The sequence below is a fragment of the Oncorhynchus mykiss genome, chromosome 10, assembly GCF_057628025.1.
Source record: "Oncorhynchus mykiss isolate SJ-2025 chromosome 10, ASM5762802v1, whole genome shotgun sequence".
Lineage (NCBI taxonomy): Eukaryota > Metazoa > Chordata > Actinopteri > Salmoniformes > Salmonidae > Oncorhynchus > Oncorhynchus mykiss.
The window spans coordinates 86,762,662-86,785,283 of record NC_143031.1 but is presented as its reverse complement, the minus strand read 5'-3'; the positions used below and the strand labels follow the sequence as shown (position 1 = coordinate 86,785,283).

At 47.8% G+C, this 22,622-nt stretch overlaps 2 protein-coding genes and 1 long non-coding RNA gene across 11 annotated transcripts; 2 read left to right on the top strand and 1 right to left on the bottom strand.

Moving 5' to 3' along the window:
• Window positions 1-1,704: 1,704 nt before the first annotated feature.
• On the bottom strand, window positions 1,705-12,781 carry LOC110512972 (lipoyl synthase, mitochondrial). Of its 5 annotated transcripts, none has more exons than XM_090188344.1 (12): window positions 12,430-12,564; window positions 12,064-12,239; window positions 10,453-10,546; window positions 10,294-10,310; window positions 10,145-10,208; window positions 9,675-9,831; window positions 8,921-8,978; window positions 5,996-6,124; window positions 4,077-4,222; window positions 3,829-3,899; window positions 3,601-3,712; window positions 1,705-1,916 (listed from the first exon to the last, which is right to left on the bottom strand). In XM_090188344.1, exons 1-12 carry the CDS (start codon window positions 12,526-12,528, stop codon window positions 1,864-1,866), a joined length of 1,176 nt encoding a protein of 391 aa, XP_090044470.1. In that variant the 5' UTR covers window positions 12,529-12,564; the 3' UTR covers window positions 1,705-1,863. The 5 variants fall into 5 exon arrangements, with proteins under 5 accessions (XP_090044470.1, XP_090044469.1, XP_090044468.1 ...); XM_090188343.1 differs by lacking the exon at window positions 10,145-10,208 and adding an exon at window positions 9,975-10,038; XM_090188342.1 differs by lacking the exon at window positions 10,145-10,208 and having other exon boundaries at window positions 10,230-10,310; window positions 12,430-12,781.
• On the top strand, window positions 5,477-5,746 carry LOC149980674 (uncharacterized). Of its 2 annotated transcripts, none has more exons than XR_016483997.1 (3): window positions 5,477-5,531; window positions 5,608-5,665; window positions 5,715-5,746. It is a non-coding gene; the product is annotated as an uncharacterized LOC149980674 (long non-coding RNA). The 2 variants fall into 2 exon arrangements; XR_016483996.1 differs by having other exon boundaries at window positions 5,489-5,558; window positions 5,715-5,730.
• Window positions 12,125-21,938, top strand: LOC149980673 (large ribosomal subunit protein uL6). Of its 4 annotated transcripts, none has more exons than XM_090188349.1 (8): window positions 12,125-12,216; window positions 13,597-13,643; window positions 14,053-14,168; window positions 15,355-15,450; window positions 17,606-17,738; window positions 19,000-19,080; window positions 19,851-19,959; window positions 20,959-21,938. In XM_090188349.1, the coding sequence occupies exons 2-7, from the start codon at window positions 13,598-13,600 to the stop codon at window positions 19,955-19,957; spliced, it is 579 nt and encodes a 192-aa protein (XP_090044475.1). In that variant the 5' UTR covers window positions 12,125-12,216; window position 13,597; the 3' UTR covers window positions 19,958-19,959; window positions 20,959-21,938. The 4 variants fall into 4 exon arrangements, with proteins under 4 accessions (XP_090044475.1, XP_090044473.1, XP_090044476.1 ...); XM_090188347.1 differs by lacking the exon at window positions 12,125-12,216 and adding an exon at window positions 12,771-12,872; XM_090188350.1 differs by lacking the exon at window positions 12,125-12,216 and adding an exon at window positions 12,864-13,138.
• Window positions 21,939-22,622: the final 684 nt, after the last annotated feature.

Sequence of the window (22,622 nt, the reverse complement as noted above, 5' to 3'; positions counted from 1 at the left end):
TTCCTTATTCCCTATCTAGTGCACTATGGGCCCTAGTTCCTTATTCCCTATCTAGTGCACTATGGGCCTAGTTCCTTATTCCCTATCTAGTGCACTATGGCCCTAGTTCCTTATTCCCTATCTAGTGCACTATGGCCCTATCTAGTGCACTATGGCCCTATCTAGTGCACTATGGCCCTATCTAGTGCACTATGGCCCTATCTAGTGCACTACATAGGGAATAGGGTGCTTTGTGGTATGTGTCCATTAACCCACAAGATTCATATTGCCCCAATCTCTCTCTCACACACACACACACACACATTGGAATGATAAGTCATGATTTAATACTTTTAATGTACAACCGTGAGTCATTATAAAACAACACTCCAAGTCACATAGCAACACACCGATCACATAGCAACACATTTCAAACCCCTCAAGTCATTCTCTCTCATCCGAGTATCATGTCAATAATCAAATTATTGTGTTGTGGAGTTAAAACTGGGACCGTTCTCTGGCTTCGTCTCAAAATGGCCCCCGATTCCCTATATAGTGGACTCCTGGCCCCCGATTCCCTATATAGTGGACTCCTGGCCCCCTATTCCCTATATAGTGGACTACTGGCCCCCTATTCCCTATATAGTGGACTACTGGCCCCCTATTCCCTATATAGTGGACTACTGGCCCCCTATTCCCTATATAGTGGACTCCTGGCCCCCGATTCCCTATATAGTGGACTACTGGCCCCCTATTCCCTATATAGTGGACTACTGGCCCCCTATTCCCTATATAGTGGTCTCCTGGCCCCCTATTCCCTATATAGTGGACTCCTGGCCCCCTATTCCCTATATAGTGGACTACTGGCCCCCTATTCCCTATATAGTGGTCTCCTGGCCCCCTATTCCCTATATAGTGGACTACTAGTAGTGAATAGGATGGCATCTGGGATGGGACTGCCATTCCAACAACCACTGAACCCCCCCCCCCCCCCCCCAACACCTTCCTCCTGCAAACACCATGGGTGTCCCACTTAAATCAGTCCCCCCGTATTGTCCAACCTTAAGTGGTCCCCCTCTACCCTCCTGATGCGTTGGTCGACTCAGGTTGACTGTGTGAATGTGTGTGTTGCTGACTGATATGAATCATACATCTATAGCCAGTGGTGGAGTGGAGGTCGACCCCCCCCTTTATCTTCCCAGGTATCTACCCCCCCCTTTGTCTTCCCAGGTATTTACCCCCCTTTATATTCCCAGATATTTACCCCCCTTTATATTCCCAGATATTTACCCCCCTTTATATTCCCAGATATTTACCCCCCTTTATATTCCCAGATATTTACCCCCCTTTATATTCCCAGATATTTACCCCCCCTTTATATTCCCAGATATTTACCCCCCCCTTTATCTTCCCAGATATTTACCCCCCCCTTTATCTTCCCAGATATTTACCCCCCCTTTATATTCCCAGGTATTTACCCCCCCTTTATCTTCCCAGATATTTACCCCCCCTTTATATTCCCAGATATTTACCCCCCCTTTATATTCCCAGATATTTACCCCCCCTTTATATTCCCAGATATTTACCCCCCCTTTATATTCCCAGATATTTACCCCCCCTTTATCTTCCCAGATATTTACCCCCCCTTTATCTTCCCAGATATTTATCCCCCACTACATCACTGGTTATAATGTACAGAACGAGACATCAACATGAACAGAGTCCTGTAGTAGCTCATATTCTGGATTGGAGAACTTTATATTGTAGCTGTTGTAGTATATTATATTGTAATACAGTGTATCTAGAGTAGCTTTATGGAGGGAGAGAGGAATCTGAAAGGAGGAGACGTCAGGACTCAGGTAAAGGTGAGTCCAGGTGATCAGGCTATTCTGCCGCTGCCTTCCTCTTCTCTAACAGATTCTTCAGGAAGAACTCACCTGAGAGAGAGGAGAGGAGAATGAGAGGAGTGGAGAATGAGAGGAGTGGAGAGGAGTGGAGAATGAGAGGGGTGGAGAAGGAGGAGAGGAGAATGAGAGGGGTGGAGAATGAGAGGAGTGGAGAATGAGAGGAGTGGAGAATGAGAGGAGTGGAGAATGAGAGGAGTGGAGAATGAGAGGAGTGGAGAATGAGAGGAGTGGAGAATGAGAGGAGTGGAGAATGAGAGGAGTGGAGAATGAGAGGAGTGGAGAATGAGAGGAGTGGAGAACGAGAGGGGTGGAGAACGAGAGGGGTGGAGAATGAGAGGAGTGGTGTGGAGAATGAGAGGAGTGGAGCATGAGAGGGGTGGAGCATGAGAGGGGTGGAGCATGAGAGGGGTGGAGCATGAGAGGGGTGGAGAAAGAGGGGTGGAGCATGAGAGGGGTGGAGCATGAGAGGGGTGGAGCATGAGAGGGGTGGAGCATGAGAGGGGTGGAGCATGAGAGGGGTGGAGCATGAGAGGGGTGGAGCATGAGAGGGGTGGAGAATGAGAGGAGTGGAGAATGAGAGGGGTGGAGAATGAGAGGAGTGGTGTGGAGAATGAGAGGAGTGGAGAATGAGAGGAGTGGAGAATGAGAGGAGTGGAGAATGAGAGGGGTGGAGAATGAGGGGTGGAGAATGAGAGGGGTGGAGAATGAGAGGGGTGGAGAATGAGAGGAGTGGAGAATGAGAGGGGTGGAGAGGAGTGGAGAATGAGAGGAGTGGAGTGGAGAATGAGAGGAGTGGAGAATGAGAGGAGTGGCGAATGAGAGGAGTGGCGAATGAGAAGAGAGGAGAATGAGAGGGGTGGAGAGGAGTGGAGAATGAGAGGGGTGGAGAGGAGTGGAGAATGAGAGGAGTGGATAATGAGAGGAGTGGAGAATGAGAGGAGTGGAGAATGAGAGGGGTGGAGAATGAGAGGGGTGGAGAATGAGAGGGGTGGAGAATGATAGGAGTGGAGAATGATAGGAGTGGTGAATGATAGGGGTGGAGAATGATAGGGGTGGAGAATGATAGGGGTGGAGAATGATAGGGGTGGAGAATGATAGGGGTGGAGAATGATAGGAGTGGTGAATGAGAGGAGTGGAGAATGAGAGGAGTGGAGAATGATAGGGGTGGAGAATGATAGGGGTGGAGAATGATAGGGGTGGAGAATGATAGGGGTGGAGAATGATAGGAGTGGAGAATGATAGGAGTGGTGAATGAGAGGAGTGGAGAATGAGAGGAGTGGAGAATGATAGGGGTGGAGAATGATAGGGGTGGAGAATGATAGGGGTGGAGAATGATAGGGGTGGAGAATGATAGGGGTGGAGAATGATAGGAGTGGTGAATGAGAGGAGTGGAGAATGAGAGGAGTGGAGAATGAGAGGAGTGGAGAATGAGAGGAGTGGAGAATGATAGGGGTGGAGAATGATAGGGGTGGAGAATGATAGGGGTGGAGAATGATAGGAGTGGAGAATGATAGGAGTGGAGAATGATAGGAGTGGTGAATGAGAGGAGTGGAGAATGAGAGGAGTGGAGAGGGTGGAGTGAGTTAATCAGAGTTTTTATTTATAAGGAGGTGAATGAATCTACTCTGATTAGTAGTATCCATATTTATGTCTCCGTGTCTGTGTGTGTCTCCTTGTGTGTGTCTCCGTGTCTGTGTGTGTATCCGTGTCTCACCTGCTTTGTATGAGGAGCGCACTAAGGGTCCGCTGGCTGTGTAGACGAATCCCATCTCCTTCCCCACCTCCTCCCAGTGGCCAAACCTCTCAGGAGTTACATACTCCTCCACCTGCACACACACACACACACACACACACACACACACACGGTTATTCTGAACTGAAATCCTGCTGCCTGGGTGGTTGGCTCTGTGTGTGTGTGTGTGTGTGTGTGTGCACGCTGTACCTTGAGGTGGCGTTTGGTGGGCTGCATGTACTGTCCCAGTGTTAGACAATCCACTCCTGCCTCTCTCAGCTCTGTCAACAACAACAACAACAACAACACCGTTACTGGTTACAAATATATAATATCTGTTCGTCTCTCCCAGACGTGTGTGTGTGTGTGTGTGTGTGTGTGTGTGTGTACCGGTCAATGTGTAATAAATCTGTCGGTCCGTCTCTCCCAGACGTGTGTGTGTGTGTGTGTGTGTGTACCAGTCAGTGTGTTATAGATCTGCCGGTCCGTCTCTCCGAGACCCAACATGATGGAGGTCTTGGTGAGAATGTCTGGTCTGACGGCCTTGGCGTGACGCAGGACATTCAGGGATTGGTCGATGTTCGCCCGCGGATCACGGACGTGTCTGTGGGGTCAAAAGGTCATGAAAAGAAAATATAAATGATTTCTTTTCTGTCAGTAAGTTACGGACAATATATTCAGCCTCGACGGTTCCTCTGGTGCCGATCTGTATTCAGGTGAACTGCAAAAACCTTTGAATCCAGTCCCAAATGGTGCCCTATTCCCTATGAAGTGCACCCTATTCCCTATGAAGTGCACCCTATTCCCTATGAAGTGCACCCTATTCCCTATGAAGTGCACCCTATTCCCTATGAGGTGCACTTCATTTGAACTGCATCCCTATTCCCTATGAAGTGCACCCTATTCCCTATGAAGTGCACTTCATTTGAACTGCATCCCTATTCCCTATGAAGTGCACCCTATTCCCTATGAAGTGCACTTCATTTGAACTGCATCCCTATTCCCTATGAAGTGCACCCTATTCCCTATGAAGCGCACCCTATTCCCTATGAAGTGCACCCTATTCCCTATTAAGTGCACTAAGTTGGACCAGAGTCCATTATATGAAGGTTATTGTCTAGGATAGACGTGGTACAACAGTCAAGTTTCTATTTTAAAAAACGGGGGCGTTTTGCTGCCACCTGCTGGTCAGAGTCGGTATTACAACCTCTTAACAAAGACAGTTCCTTCACAGCAAATTCACCATCTCCTTCCCCCTACCTGGTGGACAGGAAGTGTACTGCACCATGGGGGGGAAACATATGGTTCACTGGGGAATCCATGAAGAAAAATAGAAGTAGCCTGGAATCCAGAACCTGTTGTGTTAACATTCCACTCCTTGTACTCGGTGTCAAGACGAGCACTGGAATGATGGGAGAAACAGCCTGGAACCCAGGCTACAGCTAAAGGTCAGGGAGAAACAGACTGGAACCCAGGCTACAGCTGAAGCTGTTTCCTTTCATTGGGTTCACAGTGGAGCAGGTCAGGGAGAAACAGACTGGAACCCAGGCTACAGCTGAAGCGGTTTCCTTTCATTGGGTTCACAGTGGAGCAGGTCAGGGAGAAACAGACTGGAACCCAGGCTACAGCTGAAGGTCAGGGAGAAACAGACTGGAACCCAGGCTACAGCTGAAGCGGTTTCCTTTCATTGGGTTCACAGTGGAGCAGGTCAGGGAGAAACAGACTGGAACCCAGGCTACAGCTGAAGGTGTTTCCTTTCATTGGGTTCACAGTGGAGCAGGTCAGGGAGAGAGAGAAGCTGCTGAGAAATAGCCTGATGGACCAGACAGACAGACAGACAGACAGACAGACGAGGAGAAATAACTTGATGGACCAGACAGACAGGTAGAGTTATTCTGAGACCAGACAGACAGGTAGTTATTCTGAGACCAGACAGACAGGTATAGTTATTATGAGACCAGACAGACAGGTAGACAGACAGACAGACAGGTATAGTTATTCTGAGACCAGACAGACAGGTATAGTTATTCTGAGACCAGACAGACAGGTAGACAGACAGACAGACAGGTATAGTTATTATGAGACCAGACAGACAGGTATAGTTATTCTGAGACCAGACAGACAGGTAGACAGACAGACAGGTATAGTTATTCTGAGACCAGACAGACAGGTATAGTTATTCTGAGACCAGACAGACAGACAGGTATAGTTATTCTGAGACCAGACAGACAGGTGGAGGTATATTGACCAGGGTCCTAACAGTGTAGCCATGCTTTACAGTCTGCGTCCCCTAACGACCCCCCTGTTCCCTATGGGCCCGAGTCAAACGTAGTCCCCTGTATAGGGTATAGGGTCACGTAAGGGTCAGGGCCCGTACCTCTGCAGCTCGCGGACGGTCTCCACATTGTGGGCGTAAACGTCCAGCCCTGATTGGGCGATCTTCTCCACCGCCGCCAGATCTCCTCGGAAATCAGGGGTCAGACATTCCACCATGATCTGGGAGTTCCTGGATGAGACAACAACATTTAGTCAGAAGGCCAAGTGGTTGAAATCAGGGGTCAGACATTCCACCATGATCTGGGAGTTCCTGGATGAGACAACAACATTTAGTCAGAAGGCCAAGTGGTTGAAATCAGGGGTCAGACATTCCACCATGATCTGGGAGTTCCTGGATGAGACAACAACATTTAGTCAGAAGGCCAAGTGGTTGAAATCAGGGGTCAGACATTCCACCATGATCTGGGAGTTCCTGGATGAGACAACAACATTTAGTCAGAAGACAAAGTGGTTGAAATCAGGGTTCAGACATTCCACCATGATCTGGGAGTTCCTGGATGAGACAACATTTAGTCAGAAGGCCAAGTGGTTGAAATCAGGGGTCAGACATTCCACCATGATCTGGGAGTTCCTGGATGAGACAACAACATTTAGTCAGAAGGCCAAGTGGTTGAAATCAGGGGTCAGACATTCCACCATGATCTGGGAGTTCCTGGATGAGACAACAACATTTAGTCAGAAGACAAAGTGGTTGAAATCAGGGGTCAGACATTCCACCATGATCTGGGAGTTCCTGGATGAGACAACAACATTTAGTCAGAAGACAAAGTGGTTGAAATCAGGGGTCAGACATTCCACCATGATCTGGGAGTTCCTGGATGAGACAACAACATTTAGTCAGAAGACAAAGTGGTTGAAATCAGGGGTCAGACATTCCACCATGATCTGGGAGTTCCTGGATGAGACAACAACATTTAGTCAGAAGACAAAGTGGTTGAAATCAGGGGTCAGACATTCCACCATGATCTGGGAGTTCCTGGATGAGACAACAACATTTAGTCAGAAGACAAAGTGGTTGAAATCAGGGGTCAGACATTCCACCATGATCTGGGAGTTCCTGGATGAGACAACAACATTTAGTCAGAAGACAAAGTGGTTGAAATCAGGGGTCAGACATTCCACCATGATCTGGGAGTTCCTGGATGAGACAACAACATTTAGTCAGAAGACAAAGTGGTTGAAATCAGGGGTCAGACATTCCACCATGATCTGGGAGTTCCTGGATGAGACAACAACATTTAGTCAGAAGACAAAGTGGTTGAAATCAGGGGTCAGACATTCCACCATGATCTGGGAGTTCCTGGATGAGACAACAACATTTAGTCAGAAGACAAAGTGGTTGAAATCAGGGGTCAGACATTCCACCGTGATCTGGGACTTCCTGGATGAGACAACAACATTTAGTCAGAAGACAAAGTGGTTGAAATCAGGGGTCAGACATTCCACCATGATCTGGGACTTCCTGGATGAGACAACAACATTTAGTCAGAAGACAAAGTGGTTGAAATCAGGGGTCAGACATTCCACCATGATCTGGGAGTTCCTGGATGAGACAACAACATTTAGTCAGAAGACAAAGTGGTTGAAATCAGGGGTCAGACATTCCACCATGATCTGGGAGTTCCTGGATGAGACAACAACATTTAGTCAGAAGACAAAGTGGTTGAAATCAGGGGTCAGACATTCCACCATGATCTGGGAGTTCCTGGATGAGACAACAACATTTAGTCAGAAGACAAAGTGGTTGAAATCAGGGGTCAGACATTCCACCATGATCTGGGAGTTCCTGGATGAGACAACAACATTTAGTCAGAAGACAAAGTGGTTGAAATCAGGGGTCAGACATTCCACCATGATCTGGGAGTTCCTGGATGAGACAACAACATTTAGTCAGAAGACAAAGTGGTTGAAATCAGGGGTCAGACATTCCACCGTGATCTGGGACTTCCTGGATGAGACAACAACATTTAGTCAGAAGACAAAGTGGTTGAAATCAGGGGTCAGACATTCCACCATGATCTGGGACTTCCTGGATGAGACAACAACATTTAGTCAGAAGACAAAGTGGTTGAAATCAGGGGTCAGACATTCCACCATGATCTGGGACTTCCTGGATGAGACAACAACATTTAGTCAGAAGACAAAGGGGTTTAATAAGTCAGTCATATACAGACTGGACAGACAGATAGACGGATGGATGGATGAATGAAAGGATGATGGATGGATTAATTAATGAATTAATAGCTGAATGGATGGATGGATGAATTAATTAATGGCTGAAAGGATGGATGGATGAATTAATGGCTGAAAGGATGAATGGATGGATGGATGAATTAATGGCTGAAAGGATGGATGAATTAATGGCTGAAAGGATGAATGGATGGATGAATTAATGGCTGAAAGGATGGATGAATTAATGGCTGAAAGGATGAATGAATGGATGGATGGATGGATTAATTAATGGCTGAAAGGATGGATGGATTAATTAATGGCTGAAAGGATGAATGGATGGATGGATGAATTAATGGCTGAAAGGATGGATGAATTAATGGCTGAAAGGATGAATGGATGGATGGATGGATGAATTAATGGCTGAAAGAATGAATGATGGATGGATTAATTAATGGCTGAAAGGATGAATGATGGATGGATTAATTAATGGCTGAAAGGATGAATGATGGATGGATTAATTAATGGCTGAAAGGATGAATGATGGATGGATTAATTAATGGCTGAAAGGATGAATGATGGTGGATGGATGGATGAATTAATTAATAGCTGAAAGGATGAATGATGGATGGATGGATGAATTAATTAATGGCTGAAAGGATGGATGGATGAATTAATTAATTAATAGCTGAAAGGATGAATGATGGATGAATTAATTAATTAATAGCTGAAAGGATGGATGGATGAATTAATGGCTGAAAGGATGGATGATGGATGATGGATGATGGATGAGTACCTCTCCTTCAGGTTGGAGACGGTCTTGGCAAAATGCTCCGCCCCTCCGTCAGCGATATCTGTCAAACACAACGACCCATTAACCAATCAGTCGACAGGCAGGTCGTTAAGGTCACTGACTTCAGGCAGACAAGATTCACATCAACAGCAGACGTTCAGAGAAAGCGTTACATTGGACGGTGGATGCCATGGCTGTCCTGTGTCTAGGAGAAATAAACAGGAAGTGGACCTGGAGAGGGGAGACTAATGGAACAAGACAACAGAGAACGAAAAGAGATATTTGAGTCACGGCTCCCGAGTGGCGCAGCGGTCTAAGGCACTGCGTCTCAGTGCTAGAGGCGTCACTACAGACACCCTGGTTCGATTCCAGGCTGTATCACAGCGGTCTAAGGCACTGCATCTCAGTGCTAGAGGCGTCACTACAGACCCTGGTTCGAATACAGGCTGTATCACAACCGGCTGTGATTGGGAGTCACGTAGGGCGGCGCTCAATTAGCCCAGCGTCGTCGGGGTTTGGCCACTTATTTTCCACCATAATTTGCAAATAAATTCATTAAAAATCCTACAATGTGATTTTCTGGATTTTTTTTTCTCATTTTGTCTGTCATAGTTGAAGTGTACCTATGATGAAAATTACAGGCCTCTCTCATCTTTTTAAGTGGGAGAACTTGCACAATTGGTGGCTGACTAAATACTTTTTTGCCCCACTGTATATAAAAAGGGAGAGAAACAGAAGGAGATGTCTGAGTTACTACCGTCTCTGTCCACAGAGGTCAGAACCACATAGTCCAGTCCCCAGGCAGCGATGGCCTTGGCTGTGTTATAGGGCTCATCTGGGTCCAGGGGAGAGGGCTGACGAGCGGTCTTCACAGAACAGAACCTACAGCCACGGGTACATGTGTCCCCCATCAACTACAGAGAGAGAGAGACAGAGAGCGAGAGAGAGAGAGAGGCAGAGAGAGAGAGAGAGAGAGAGAGAGAGCGAGACATGCGTATGTCAGTACGTGTGGTTGAGTTGTCAGATATACAAGTCAATATGTGAGTAGTAAACTCACCATGATGGTTGCTGTAGCCGTACCATGTTCCCCTCCTCCCCAACACTCCCCAACGTTAGGACACCTGGTCTCCTAGTAAACTCACCATGATGGTAGCTGTAGCCGTACCATATTCCCCTCCTCCCCAACACTCCCCAACGTTAGGACACCTGGTCTCCTAGTAAACTCACCATGATGGTTGCTGTGGCCGTACCATGTTCCCCTCCTCCCCAACACTCCCCAACGTTAGGACACCTGGTCTCCTAGTAAACTCACCATGATGGTAGCTGTAGCCGTACCATGTTCCCCTCCTCCCCAACACTCCCCAATGTTAGGACACCTGGCCTCCTCACACACCTAAACAACATGAAAACACGAGAACGAAACATACTTGAAAAGGGTCTCTAGTTTTGATTGGGTTTGCATGACACACACACACACACACACACACACACACACACACACACACACACACACCCACACACACACCCCAACTCACCGTGTGCAGGTTGAGGTCTCTCAGTGTGTTCTTCAGCTTGTTGTAGTTCTTGCCAATAGGAATCTCAGTCTTCAGCCACGGGGGAAGTCTCAGCCTATCACAACAGTCACCCAGACATTGGTTAGTGGACGGACACGGTCCTGTGTTCAACGGACTCAAGAGTTTTATTACACACGGAATAAACAAACATACAGTCAATAACACAATAGGAAACAGTCTATGTACAGTGTGTGCAAATGTAGTAAGATAAGGGAGGTAAAGGCAATAAATAGGCCAATAGTGGCAAAGTAATTACAATATAGCAATTAAACACTGGAATGATTGATGTGCAGGTAGAGACACTGGGGTGCAAAGGAGCAAGATAAATAAATACCAGTATGGGGATGAGGTAGATAGATGGGCTGTTAACAGATGGGCTATGTACAGGTGCAGTGATCTGTGAGTTCCTCTGACAGCTGGTGCTTAAAGCTAGTGAGGGAGATGTGAGTCTCCGACTTCAGTGATTTTTGCAGTTCGTTCCAGTCATCGGCAGCAGAGAACTGGAAGGAAAGGCGGCCAAAGGAGGAATTGGCTTTGGGGAGTGACCAGTGAGATATTCCTGCTGGAGCGCGTGCTACGGGTGGGTGCTGCTATGGTGACCAGTGAGCTGAGATAAGGCGGGGCTTAGAGTTGAGTTTAGAGTTGCAACATTCTAGAAGCGTTCCCTAACATTCCCAGGTTTTATAGAAATCCCACTTGGAAGAGATGAGATGAGATGAGCAGGACATATGGAGTCCTCCAACCAGGATTTCTGGGAAATCTGGGATCATTTTGCAACCCTGTATTCAATCTTGTTGCTGCCATGCTGTGTCATGTGTTGCTGCCATGCTGTGTCATGTGTTGCTGCCATGCTGTGTTGCTGCCATGTTGTGTTGCTGCCATGTTGTGTTGCTGCCATGCTGTGTCATGTGTTGCCGCCATGTTGTGTTGCTGCCATGCTGTGTCATGTGTTGCTGCCATGTTGTGTTGCTGCCATGCTGTGTCATGTGTTGCCGCCATGCAGTGTTGCTGCCATGCTGTGTTGCTGCCATGTTGTGTTGCTGCCTAGCTGTGTTGCTGTCATGTGTTGCTGCCATGCTGTATGTTGTGTTGCTGCCATGCTGTGTCATGTGTTGCTGCCATGCTGTGTTGCTGCCATGCTGTGTTGCTGCCATGCTGTGTTGCTGCCATGCTGTGTTGCTGCCATGCTGTGTTGCTGCCATGCTATATTGTCTTCGGTCTCTCTTTATGTAGTGGTGTCTCTCTTGTCGTTGTGTGTTTTGTCCTATTTTTACATTTTATTTTTAATCCCAGCCCCCCTGGGAGGCCTTTTGGTAGGCCGTCATTGTAAATAAGAATTTGTTCTTAACCGACTTGCCTAGATAAACAAAAGGTGACATTAAAATAACCTGTATATAGGGAATAGGTAGTACAGACAAATTGTTTAGGTACACACATAGGTCCCGTTCCATCCACCAGAGCCCCATGGGGTCAGAGTCAAAAGTAGTGCACTACATAGGGAATAGTGTACCGTTTAGGAAGCGTCATATATAAAGGAAGCATCATATACAAAGGAACCTCTATTCCCCCCACCTCTCTCCCTTCTGTCTCTTCAGGTTACCCCTGTACTCCTCCCAGTTGTTCTTCTCAGACAGCTCCCCGGATATAAAGTCCTGGAGGCCGGGCCCGTCATCGGACAGCTCCTTCTTGCGGTCCTTCTGTGTCTGGGATGACCTGGCCGCTGTGGTCAGTCCGCTGACGGCGTACACCTACACACGGACCGGATATTATCTAGCTACACATGATGCCTCTGCTAAATCAGTAACCCGAGGCCAGCGGCCAAGGAGGATCTAATCAGCTACTTATGTTAGCATTAGCCATACTTAGTTAGCTAGTATAAACGTTGTATAAAACAAAGAGAGACATTTCAGTGATTATCGGTCAAGTAGATGTACTTACATGTTGGTTGCATTTGGGATTCAACCACCGGTGGTTGCTGGAGAAACGACCCGCAATAAAATAACTTTGTTTGACCAAAGCCATGACTTTAACTAACATTTGCTAGCGTCTGTCATTGACAAAACATTTCTCTGGGATCGAGTACTTAGGCCTGGTATTAAAATAAAACTTAGAAAATAAGAAATGATTTCGTCCGCTACTTAATTAATCAATTGATCTCGATTCTTTTTATATACAGATTTATTCTAAATGCGATGTTTTTTTTCCCCCCTGGGGACCAAAGACGTATAATTTATCAATATATCGCAGTGTTTTGCATCCATCATCATCAATTGTTTAGTTACGTCTGATCAACGCGTAGCGCCGTGATGGCGTAAGCACGTACGAAGACTACAATTGCGTGCTGACGTCTTTCCTTCGTCCTTTCCTCTACTACCGGCGAGGTAAGAAATGGTGGATAACGTTTCTATCGCTGAAAATCAAACTCCATCTGTGTTCCTCGATATCTAAAACGCGTAATTTTTCACCTTTACGAATTTGCTATATGTATATTGACGTTTCGCATTTGTTATTTCCACCCCCAAAACCAGTCGCTATAACTATATATAGTTTGTTTTGCCACCCACCCCTCTATCCTAGGCCGCAGTCGCCCCCCTATGCCTGCCTATCCGTCTTTTTAGTAGCCAGGGCAACGTGAATAATGCTCAACGTGTGTAACATATAACGTTTGTCTTGTATGTACATGGTCGCATTGTTTCAGACCGCTTTAATTACATGTGTAGGTTATAAAAGTTGTTTGCCATTGGGAGGAGGGAGAGGGGGGACAGTGTTCATGACTCGCTATCTGACTGGTTAGTTGCATGCCTGTCTGTTATAGTTGACTAGTTTCCTTCTGCCTCTTTTAATTAACGTTTAACGTTAAGGGTTTCATTTGGACAGTCAACTGGCTGTACCGGGTTACGTATTGTATGACGTTATCAACAACGAGTTACCTAAATATGACAGCCGTGTAAACACACACACATGATGTTAGATACCTGCCTGACGTTATTTAACTAAAGTTAAAACTCGTCCTGAAATCCCCAGTCCGCTCCGTAACGTTAGTTGGGTAATATAATGTATTGTAATCGTCAACTCCACCTAACTTGACTCTCTGTCCAACCCCAGAATGAAGACCATTCTCAGTAACCAGACTGTGGATATCCCCGACGGTGGTAAGTTTAACTCCAACAAATCCGCTGTTCATTTACTGAACCATCCAACATGTTGATAACCGTGGAATCTATCTATGGACTAATCAAGGAATAGTTTTTTTTAACCAGACTATAGAGTCAAATGTTTACCTATGTTGCCTAGTGAGTTATTGGTTCAGCCCCCCAGAAAGGGACTACACTAACTGAATGCCATTCCACTAAGTTGCTGTAGTCTGTCTCTGGCTGGCATCCTCAAGAGGCATCGCTGGTGCCTGTCTTCATCAATCCAGCATTTTAGCCTGACTATAGTTGGGTTTTAATGCCATATATTCTAGTGGCGTGGTTAAGATTGTCTAGCTCGTTACTGGTTCTCTGTGTGTGTGTCTGACCCCTGTCGTCTCTGCCGTGCCCCCCCCCCCCCCCCCCCCAGTCGAGGTGAGGCTGAAGGGACGGACCGTCATCGTCAAGGGACCCCGGGGGGTTCTTCGCAGGGAGTTCAACCACATCAACCTGGAACTCAGCCTGTTGGGGAAGACGCACAAAAAGGTATGGAGGCTCGTCTATAGAAAGTACTTGGTGATGGGCTTCATCCTACACTTTAATGCACTGGTACTCATCATGCCCAGGGCTCTAAAGGGGGGGGGGGGGGGTCTCCCAGATAACTGTTGTAATGACGAGGCTTGGCTGTATCGTTGTTTCAGAGAGCGCCTCTAGAGAAACAAGTGAGTGTCCCGGCGATTCCCGTTAGCGTCACGGTTGCACCAAAACTACAGCAAAAAAATAAACGTCTTGCTTTGTAAGTCGGGTCAGAAGATGGGACCTAATATGTGGTGGGAAACCTAAGGGTCAGAAGATGGGACCTAATATGTGGTGGGAAAGGCTGCCCTGTCGCTGGGCTGCCCTGTCGCTGGGCTGCCCTGTCGCTAGGCCGCCCTGTCGCTGGGCTGCCCTGTCGCTGGGCCGCCCTGTCGCTGGGCCGCCCTGTCGCTGGGCCGCCCTGTCGCTAAGCAGGGAAAAGAACTGAGTAAATGGTATATAGTGAGAGGTATTAATGCCATCCTGTTGTTTATGGCAGGGTAGCCTAGTGGTTAGAGCGTTGGACTAGTAACCGGAAGGTTGCAAGTTCAAACCCCCGAGCTGACAAGGTACAGATCTGCAGGCCAAAATAAATAAATAAACATTCTTAACTGACTTGCCTAGTTAAATAAAAACACAACAGATGTTTCGATAAGCAACAGTTTCCTGAGATTTGTGTGTTTTTAGGGTGCAGACACACCAGGAGGCATGACGTCCAACACACATGTCCCTTCAAGTTACTCAACCCCTGATTCTGCCAGCCACACATTACCTGCTGATTTTAACGTTTTAAATCTTCCTATAGTGAATTCCCATCATGCATTCATAAATCCCTGTCGTTGACCATTTTGTTTACATTTTTTTGTTACGTCCTGTTACCTCATTGGCTAGCTACCAACCTGGTAACTTTGGGCTGATCCAATCATGTGGGGACACAGAAGGGAACCTTCTTCAGCTGATCGTTGCTTTTCTCTCCCTGGAATTAACTGATTTAATGGTGTCGTGAAGCGTTGCTAACTGAAAAGTTCTGCTGGTAAATCAAATCAAATGTATTTATAAAGCCCCTCCTTACATCAGGTGTGTGTCTCTCCTCTGTACATCGGCTGATATCTCAAAAGTGCTGTACAGAAACATCTCTCCCCTCTCTGTGTTCCAGCTGCGTGTGGATAAATGGTGGGGCAACAGGAAGGAGCTGGCCACAGTCAGGACCATCTGCAGTCACGTCCAGAACATGATCAAGGGAGTCACCATGGTGAGTGTTGACCCTACTGTTAGTTACCATGGTGAGGTGTTGACCCTACTGTTAGTTACCATGGTGAGTGTTGACCCTACTGTTAGTTACCATGGTGAGTGTTGGCCCTACTGTTAGTTACCATGGTGAGGTGTTGACCCTACTGTTAGTCACCATGGTGAGTGTTGACCCTACTGTTAGTCACCATGGTGAGTGTTGTTAGTTACCATGGTGAGTGTTGACCCTACTGTTAGTTACCATGGTGAGTGTTGACCCTACTGTTAGTTACCATGGTGAGTGTTGTTAGTTACCATGGTGAGGTGTTGACCCTACTGTTAGACACCATGGTGAGGTGTTGACCCTACTGTTAGTCACCATGGTGAGTGTTGACCCTACTGTTAGTCACCATGGTGAGTGTTGACCTGTTTCTGTTGGCCCTACTGTTAGTTACCATGGTGAGTGTTGACCCTACTGTTAGTTACCATGGTGAGTGTTGACCTGTTTCTGTTGGCCCTACTGTTAGTTACCATGGTGAGTGTTGACCCTACTGTTAGTCACCATGGTGAGTGTTGACCCTACTGTTAGTCACCATGGTGAGTGTTGGCCCTACTGTTAGTTACCATGGTGAGTGTTGACCCTACTGTTAGTTAACATGGTGAGTGTTGACCCTACTGTTAGTTACCATGGTGAGTGTTGACCCTACTGTTAGTTACCATGGTGAGTGTTGACCCTACTGTTAGTTAACATGGTGAGTGTTGACCCTACTGTTAGTTACCATGGTGAGTGTTGACCCTACTGTTAGTTACCATGGTGAGTGTTGACCTGTCTCTGTTGGCCCTACTGTTAGTTACCATGGTGAGTGTTGACCTGTCTCTGTTGGCCCTACTGTTAGTCACCATGGTGAGTGTTGGCCCTACTGTTAGTTACCATGGTGAGTGTTGACCCTACTGTTAGTTACCATGGTGAGTGTTGACCTGTTTCTGTTGGCCCTACTGTTAGTTACCATGGTGAGTGTTGACCCTACTGTTAGTCGCCATGGTGAGAGTTGACCCTGCTGTTAGTTACCATGGTGAGTGTTGACCCTACTGTTAGTCACCATGGTGAGAGTTGACCCTACTGTTAGTTACCATGGTGAGTGTTGACCCTACTGTTAGTTACCATGGTGAGTGTTGACCCTACTGTTAGTTACCATGGTGAGTGTTGACCCTACTGTTAGTTACCATGGTGAGTGTTGACCCTACTGTTAGTCACCATGGTGAGTGTTGACCCTACTGTTAGTTACCATGGTGAGTGTTGACCCTACTGTTAGTTACCATGGTGAGTGTTGACCTGTCTCTGTTGGCCCTACTGTTAGTTACCATGGTGAGTGTTGACCCTACTGTTAGTTACCATGGTGAGTGTTGACCCTACTGTTAGTTACCATGGTGAGTGTTGACCTGTTTCTGTTGGCCCTACTGTTAGTTACCATGGTGAGTGTTGACCCAACTGTTAGTTACCATGGTGAGTGTTGACCCTACTGTTAGTCACCATGGTGAGAGTTGACCCTACTGTTAGTTACCATGGTGAGTGTTGCCCCTACTGTTAGTTACCATGGTGAGTGTTGACCCTACTGTTAGTTACCATGGTGAGTGTTGACCCTACTGTTAGTCACCATGGTGAGTGTTGACCCTACTGTTAGTCACCATGGTGAGTGTTGACCCTACTGTTAGTCACCATGGTGAGAGTTGACCCTACTGTTAGTTACCATGGTGAGTGTTGCCCCTACTGTTAGTTACCATGGTGAGAGTTGACCCTACTGTTAGTTACCATGGTGAGTGTTGACCTTACTGTTAGTTACCATGGTGAGTGTTGACCCTACTGTTAGTTACCATGGTGAGTGTTGACCCTACTGTTAGTCACCATGGTGAGTGTTGACCCTACTGTTAGTCACCATGGTGAGTGTTGACCCTACTGTTAGTTACCATGGTGAGTGACACTGACTCCAGACCAGCTGACTGCTTGTTGCTGTACCAGAGACACTGACTCCAGACCAGCTGATAAATACCCTGACTGTTTGTTGCTGTACGAGACACTGACTCCAGACCAGCTGATAAATCCGTCTCTCTGTTCTAGGACCCCTCTCTCTGTTCTAGCACCCCTCTCTTCGTTCTTTTAACCCTCTCTCTCCTCTCTCCAGGGTTTCCGCTATAAGATGCGCTCGGTGTACGCCCATTTCCCCATCAACGTTGTGATGCAGGAGAGTGGAGCTCTGGTGGAGATCAGGAACTTCCTGGGGGAGAAATACATCCGTCGGGTTCGCATGAGACAGGGTGAGTCTGGGGGGGGAGGAAGAGTCTGGGGGGGCGAGGAAGAGTCTGGGGGGGGCGAGGAAGAGTCTGGGGGGGGGAGGAAGAGTCTGGGGGGGGAGGAAGGGGGTGGGGGGGGTGGGGGGGGGGAGGAAGAGTCTGGGGGGGGAGGAAGAGTCTGGGGGGGGAGGAAGGGGGTGGGGGGGGTGGGGGGGGGGAGGAAGAGTCTGGGGGGGAGGAAGAGTCTGGGGGGGGTTGGGGGGGGGCGAGGAAGAGTCTGGGGGGGGGGGAGTCTGGGGGGGGGGGGGGCGAGGAAGAGTCTGGGGGGGAGAGTCTGGGGGGGGGGGGGGCGAGGAAGAGTCTGGGGGGGAGAGTCGGGGGGGGGGGGAGAGTCGGGGGGGGGGAGAGTCTGGGGGGGGGAAGAGTCTGGGGGGGAGAGTCGGGGGGGGGGGGAGAGTCGGGGGGGGAGGAAGAGTCTGGGGGGGGCGAGGAAGAGTCTGGGGGGGAAGAGTCTGGGGGGGGCGAGGAAGAGTCTGGGGGGGAGAGTCTGGGGGGGGAGGAAGAGTCTGGGGGGGAGGAAGAGTCTGGGGGGGGTGGGGAGAGAGTCTGGGGGGGGGGAGGAAGAGTCTGGGGGGGGGTGGGGGGGGGCGAGGAAGAGTCTGGGGGGGGGGGCGAGGAAGAGTCTGGGGGGGTGGGGGGCGAGTCTGGGACCTGGGTGGGGGGGTGAGTCTGGGGGGGGGGGTGAGTCTGGGGGGGGGGGGGTGAGACAGGGTGAGTCTGGGGGGGTGGGGGGGCGAGTCTGGGACGGGTGGGGGGCGAGACAGGGTGAGTCTGGGGGGGTGGGGGGGCGAGTCTGGGACGGGTGGGGGGCGAGACAGGGTGAGTCTGGGGGGGGGGGGGTGACAGGGCCACCAGTTATTTTTAAACCAGTGTTTAACGAGCACTTCCCATTGGCCAGTCTAGTGCATATAGACAACGGTAGGCAGGTTTCAGAGCAGCACACCACTTTGAGCTGGAGGCGCTATGAATAAACGGGCTACTCAATGGATTGAAATGCTGTTTTGATTCATCTTTTCGGATGGTTCTCGCGGTTATAACCTAACTACCTGTAGAGGAATCCTCTGTAGAAGCCTGGAGCATTTACAAGCTCTAGCTTCAGGATGTGTGGCCATTTCCAATGCAGAGATGCCTGGCTGACGGTCTCCTCTCTCTGTCCCTCTCTCCCTCTGTCTGTCTCGTCTCTCTGTCTTGTCTCTCTGTCTGTCTCCCTGTCTCTCTCTCTCAGGTGTGTCCTGTGCCGTGTCTGCAGCCCAGAAGGATGAGTTGATTCTGGAGGGAAACGATATTGAGCTGGTGTCTAACTCTGGTGAGGCGACCCCCCCCCCCCCCAGTCGTAGTGTTTCCTTCACAGACAGACCCAGACACTAGCCACCGCCAGACCTGTCCCTGTGTATAATTACCCAGCTACCCCCTCTGTTCTCTCTCCCAGTCTGATGTCCTGGTGTTTCCTTCAGACCCTGTGTATTATTACCCAGATACCCCCTCTGTTCTCTCTCCCAGTCTGATGTCCTGGTGTTTCCTTCAGACCCTGTGTATTATTACCCAGATACCCCCTCTGTTCTCTCTCCCGGTCTGATGTCCTGGTGTTTCCTTCAGACCCTGTGTATTATTACCCAGATACCCCCTCTGTTCTCTCTCCCAGTCTGATGTCCTGGTGTTTCCTTCATACCCTGTATATTATTACCCAGATACCCCCTCTGTTCTCTCTCCCTGTCTGATGTTCTTAGTGTTTATTCTATGAATACATCTGTAATGATGCCTCTTCTCCCTCTATTTACCTCTTACAGCATCACTGTGGGATTCTAGAATGTTGTGACTGGGGTTCTAGAATGTTGTGTCTGGGATTCTAGAATGTTGTGTCTGGGATTCTAGATTCTTAGGTGTATAGCCTTTTCTCCTTCTATAACCGGATTGTGTCTCTCTCTCTCAATTCCGAGTGGTAGTGATGCTGTCTGTCCCCTCTCTCCCATCCTCCCCTCTCCTATCTCTAACTAGTTGCGTGTATATTGACCTTTTGTGACCCTCCAAGCTGTCGTACCCTGCTCACCACCCCAGCCTCTCTCTCCTCTCTTCCAGCCGCTCTCATCCAGCAAGCCACCACGGTCAAAAACAAGGATATCAGGAAGTTCCTGGACGGAATCTACGTGTCTGAGAAGGGAACGGTGGTCCAGAAAGAGGATTAGAGGTTAGAATTACCCAGAGTCTGTCTGTCTGATGTCCACACCGTGTCAGTCAATGCATGTTGTAATGCTGCACTTTGAAAAACCCTTGTTTTATGCTATAATCTTTCTGACATGCAAGGCTTTAACCAACGTTAGAGAAATGATACGCCTGTAACCTGCGTTATGGGCCGTATTAGAGACCTGAAGTTTGAACTGAACCTCGTGCCCCATTTTGTTTTTTTACTCTTAAGTTGTTCTCTCTCTCCTTCCTCTTATTCTCTCTCTCCTTCCTCTTATTCTCTCTCTCCTTCCTCTTGTTCTCTCTCTCCTTCCTCTTGTTCTCTCTCTCCTTCCTCTTGTTCTCTCTCTCCTTCCTCTTGTTCTCTCTCTCCTTCCTCTTGTTCTCTCTCTCCTTCCTCTTGTTCTCTCTCTCCTTCCTCTTGTTCTCTCTCTCCTTCCTCTTGTTCTCTCTCTCCTTCCTCTTGTTCTCTCTCTCCTTCCTCTTGTTCTCTCTCTCCTTCCTCTTGTTCTCTCTCTCCTTCCTCTTATTCTCTCTCTCCTTCCTCTTATTCTCTCTCTCCTTCCTCTTGTTCTCTCTCTCCTTCCTCTTGTTCTCTCTCTCCTTCCTCTTGTTCTCTCTCTCCTTCCTCTTGTTCTCTCTCTCCTTCCTCTTGTTCTCTCTCTCCTTCCTCTTGTTCTCTCTCTCCTTCCTCTTGTTCTCTCTCTCCTTCCTCTTGTTCTCTCTCTCCTTCCTCTTGTTCTCTCTCTCCTTCCTCTTGTTCTCTCTGTCTCTCCTTCCCTCTTGTTCTCTCTCTCCTTCCCTCTTGTTCTCTCTCTCCTTCCTCTTGTTCTCTCTCTCCTTCCTCTTGTTCTCTCTCTCCTTCCTCTTGTTCTCTCTCTCCTTCCTCTTGTTCTCTCTCTCCTCTCCTCTTGTTCTCTCTCTCTCTCTCCTCCCCTCTTGTTGTCTCTCTCCTCTCCTCTTGTTCTCTCTCTCTCTCCTCCCCTCTTGTTCTCTCCTCCAGCCACTCTGATCCAACAAGTCACCATGGTCAAGAAGGACATCAGGAAGTTCCTGGATCTACGTCAGTGAGAAGAGACCGCTGTGGCGGAACAGACGGATGAATAACCCAATCAGATGCATCTCTGGAACTCACTATTGACCAATAAAATCCCTCCCCTTTTTTTCAACGACACCCCACATCCTGTCTTTGTGGTTCCTATTGGCTGGTTCATGTAGTTTAAACCAAGCAGGTCATTTATCTTCTTCCTGTTAGTCAACCCATTTTGGGTGTCGCACCAAACAGATCACATTAAATGACTTATGCTTAGTTCATAGCCATGTGGGAATTTACCACATACGACTGGGAGAAATCCACTAGAAGGGCCCTCCCAACTGGTAATCTACTAGTGGGGGAAGCTATCATCCTGAGCGCTCGCTTCTCCCACATGGTGACCTCTGACCTTAACCTGCTTTTTTAGGGCAGATAAAATGCAACATGAAAAACGTTTTGTTATTTTTAACACTTTGTTTACAAAGCAGATGGATTTTGACACAGTTTGTTAAAACCGTTCAAGTCAGGTGAAGGCATCCAGCTGTTATTTATGCCTTCACAAACTGGTAAATTCCAACATCCCACTTGGGTGTGAATGCAGCAGGAAATACTGAATTTAGAATTCTATTGTTACACCCACAAATCCCGCCTCTGGTTCCTATTGGCTGACATGTTATAGTGCATTCTAACAGGTAATATCAGACCAATCGAACGCTCTGGGGGGGGGGGGGAACTTTCCCCTGAGGTACACTTCTAGGACCAGCTTCCCCTCATCTTAACCGTTAGTGTGAGAGATGAATAACTGACCCCAGATCAGAGTCTTAGCGACAACTGCACCCCTGTCTATAACAACAGTCAAGTTAGTTATCGGTTTCCACTTCTACGTGGATAACGACCCTAGAATTTGTTCTTAACTGGTAAAATAAAATAACTGTCCTGATAAAAATTAATATGGAGTCTTTTAAGACTTTTGGGGGGGGGGGGGGGGGGGGGTCTAAAACAACATGTAATTGTTTTAAGAAAGTCATACCAAGGATAATTTAACTACTCAAATGTCTTGTTTTGGGAACCTATTCATTTGAGACATTGGCCTTTACTACCGTAGCCCATAGAAATACATTGAATATATATATGTTTTACTATAAGGTTGTCTGCCCTCTTTATCTAGGAGATGTGAGAAAAGCTCAGGATATTACAGGAACTAAAGTCTGAAGCTGTAAAAAAAAAAATGGGTCTGTTCAGAGGGCTGCAATGTTACAGAGCGTTTGGATATTAGTCGTGTGTCAGAAAGATCTGCAAAGTGTTTTCGAAAGCTGACCAAAAGTAAGAATCCTGTGAAAACAATACAAGGATCCCATCAGTGTTCAAGTCTCAGTGTCACCTTAGAACAGGGACTGGTAGGTACGTGTGTGTGTGTGTGTTTCTGGGTAATAGGATATCTCTGGTCGTCACGGTCCTTTCCTGCTCGTGGGAAAGAGGTGAGAGTGGTGGCAGGTCTTCAAACTGCAGGTCTGTCTATAGTTGTCAACGTCTGAGTCGTTCGGACCGTTCACATTCGCACATACAACATTTACACAGCTAACATAGACTTCCCTCGTTATTACATAAAATACAAAATCGAAAAATATTTTGAA

Bases quoted from the DNA above. Each gene is read 5' to 3' on its own strand.
- LOC110512972 (XM_090188342.1), bottom strand. From the start codon at position 12,528: ATGTTAGTTAAAGTCATGGCTTTGGTCAAACAAAGTTATTTTATTGCG. The intron at 10,547-12,063 runs GTGGGGGGAATA...CTGTTGTGATAG, and splicing joins AAGAGACAGAAGGGAGAGAG to GCTGAGACTTCCCCCGTGGC. The intron at 10,311-10,452 runs GTGAGTTGGGGT...CATGTTGTTTAG, and splicing joins GAGACCTCAACCTGCACACG to GTGTGTGAGGAGGCCAGGTG.
- LOC149980673 (XM_090188349.1), top strand. From the start codon at position 13,598: ATGAAGACCATTCTCAGTAACCAGACTGTGGATATCCCCGACGGTG. The intron at 13,644-14,052 runs GTAAGTTTAACT...CCCCCCCCCCAG, and splicing joins TGTGGATATCCCCGACGGTG to TCGAGGTGAGGCTGAAGGGA. The intron at 14,169-15,354 runs GTATGGAGGCTC...TCTGTGTTCCAG, and splicing joins TGGGGAAGACGCACAAAAAG to CTGCGTGTGGATAAATGGTG.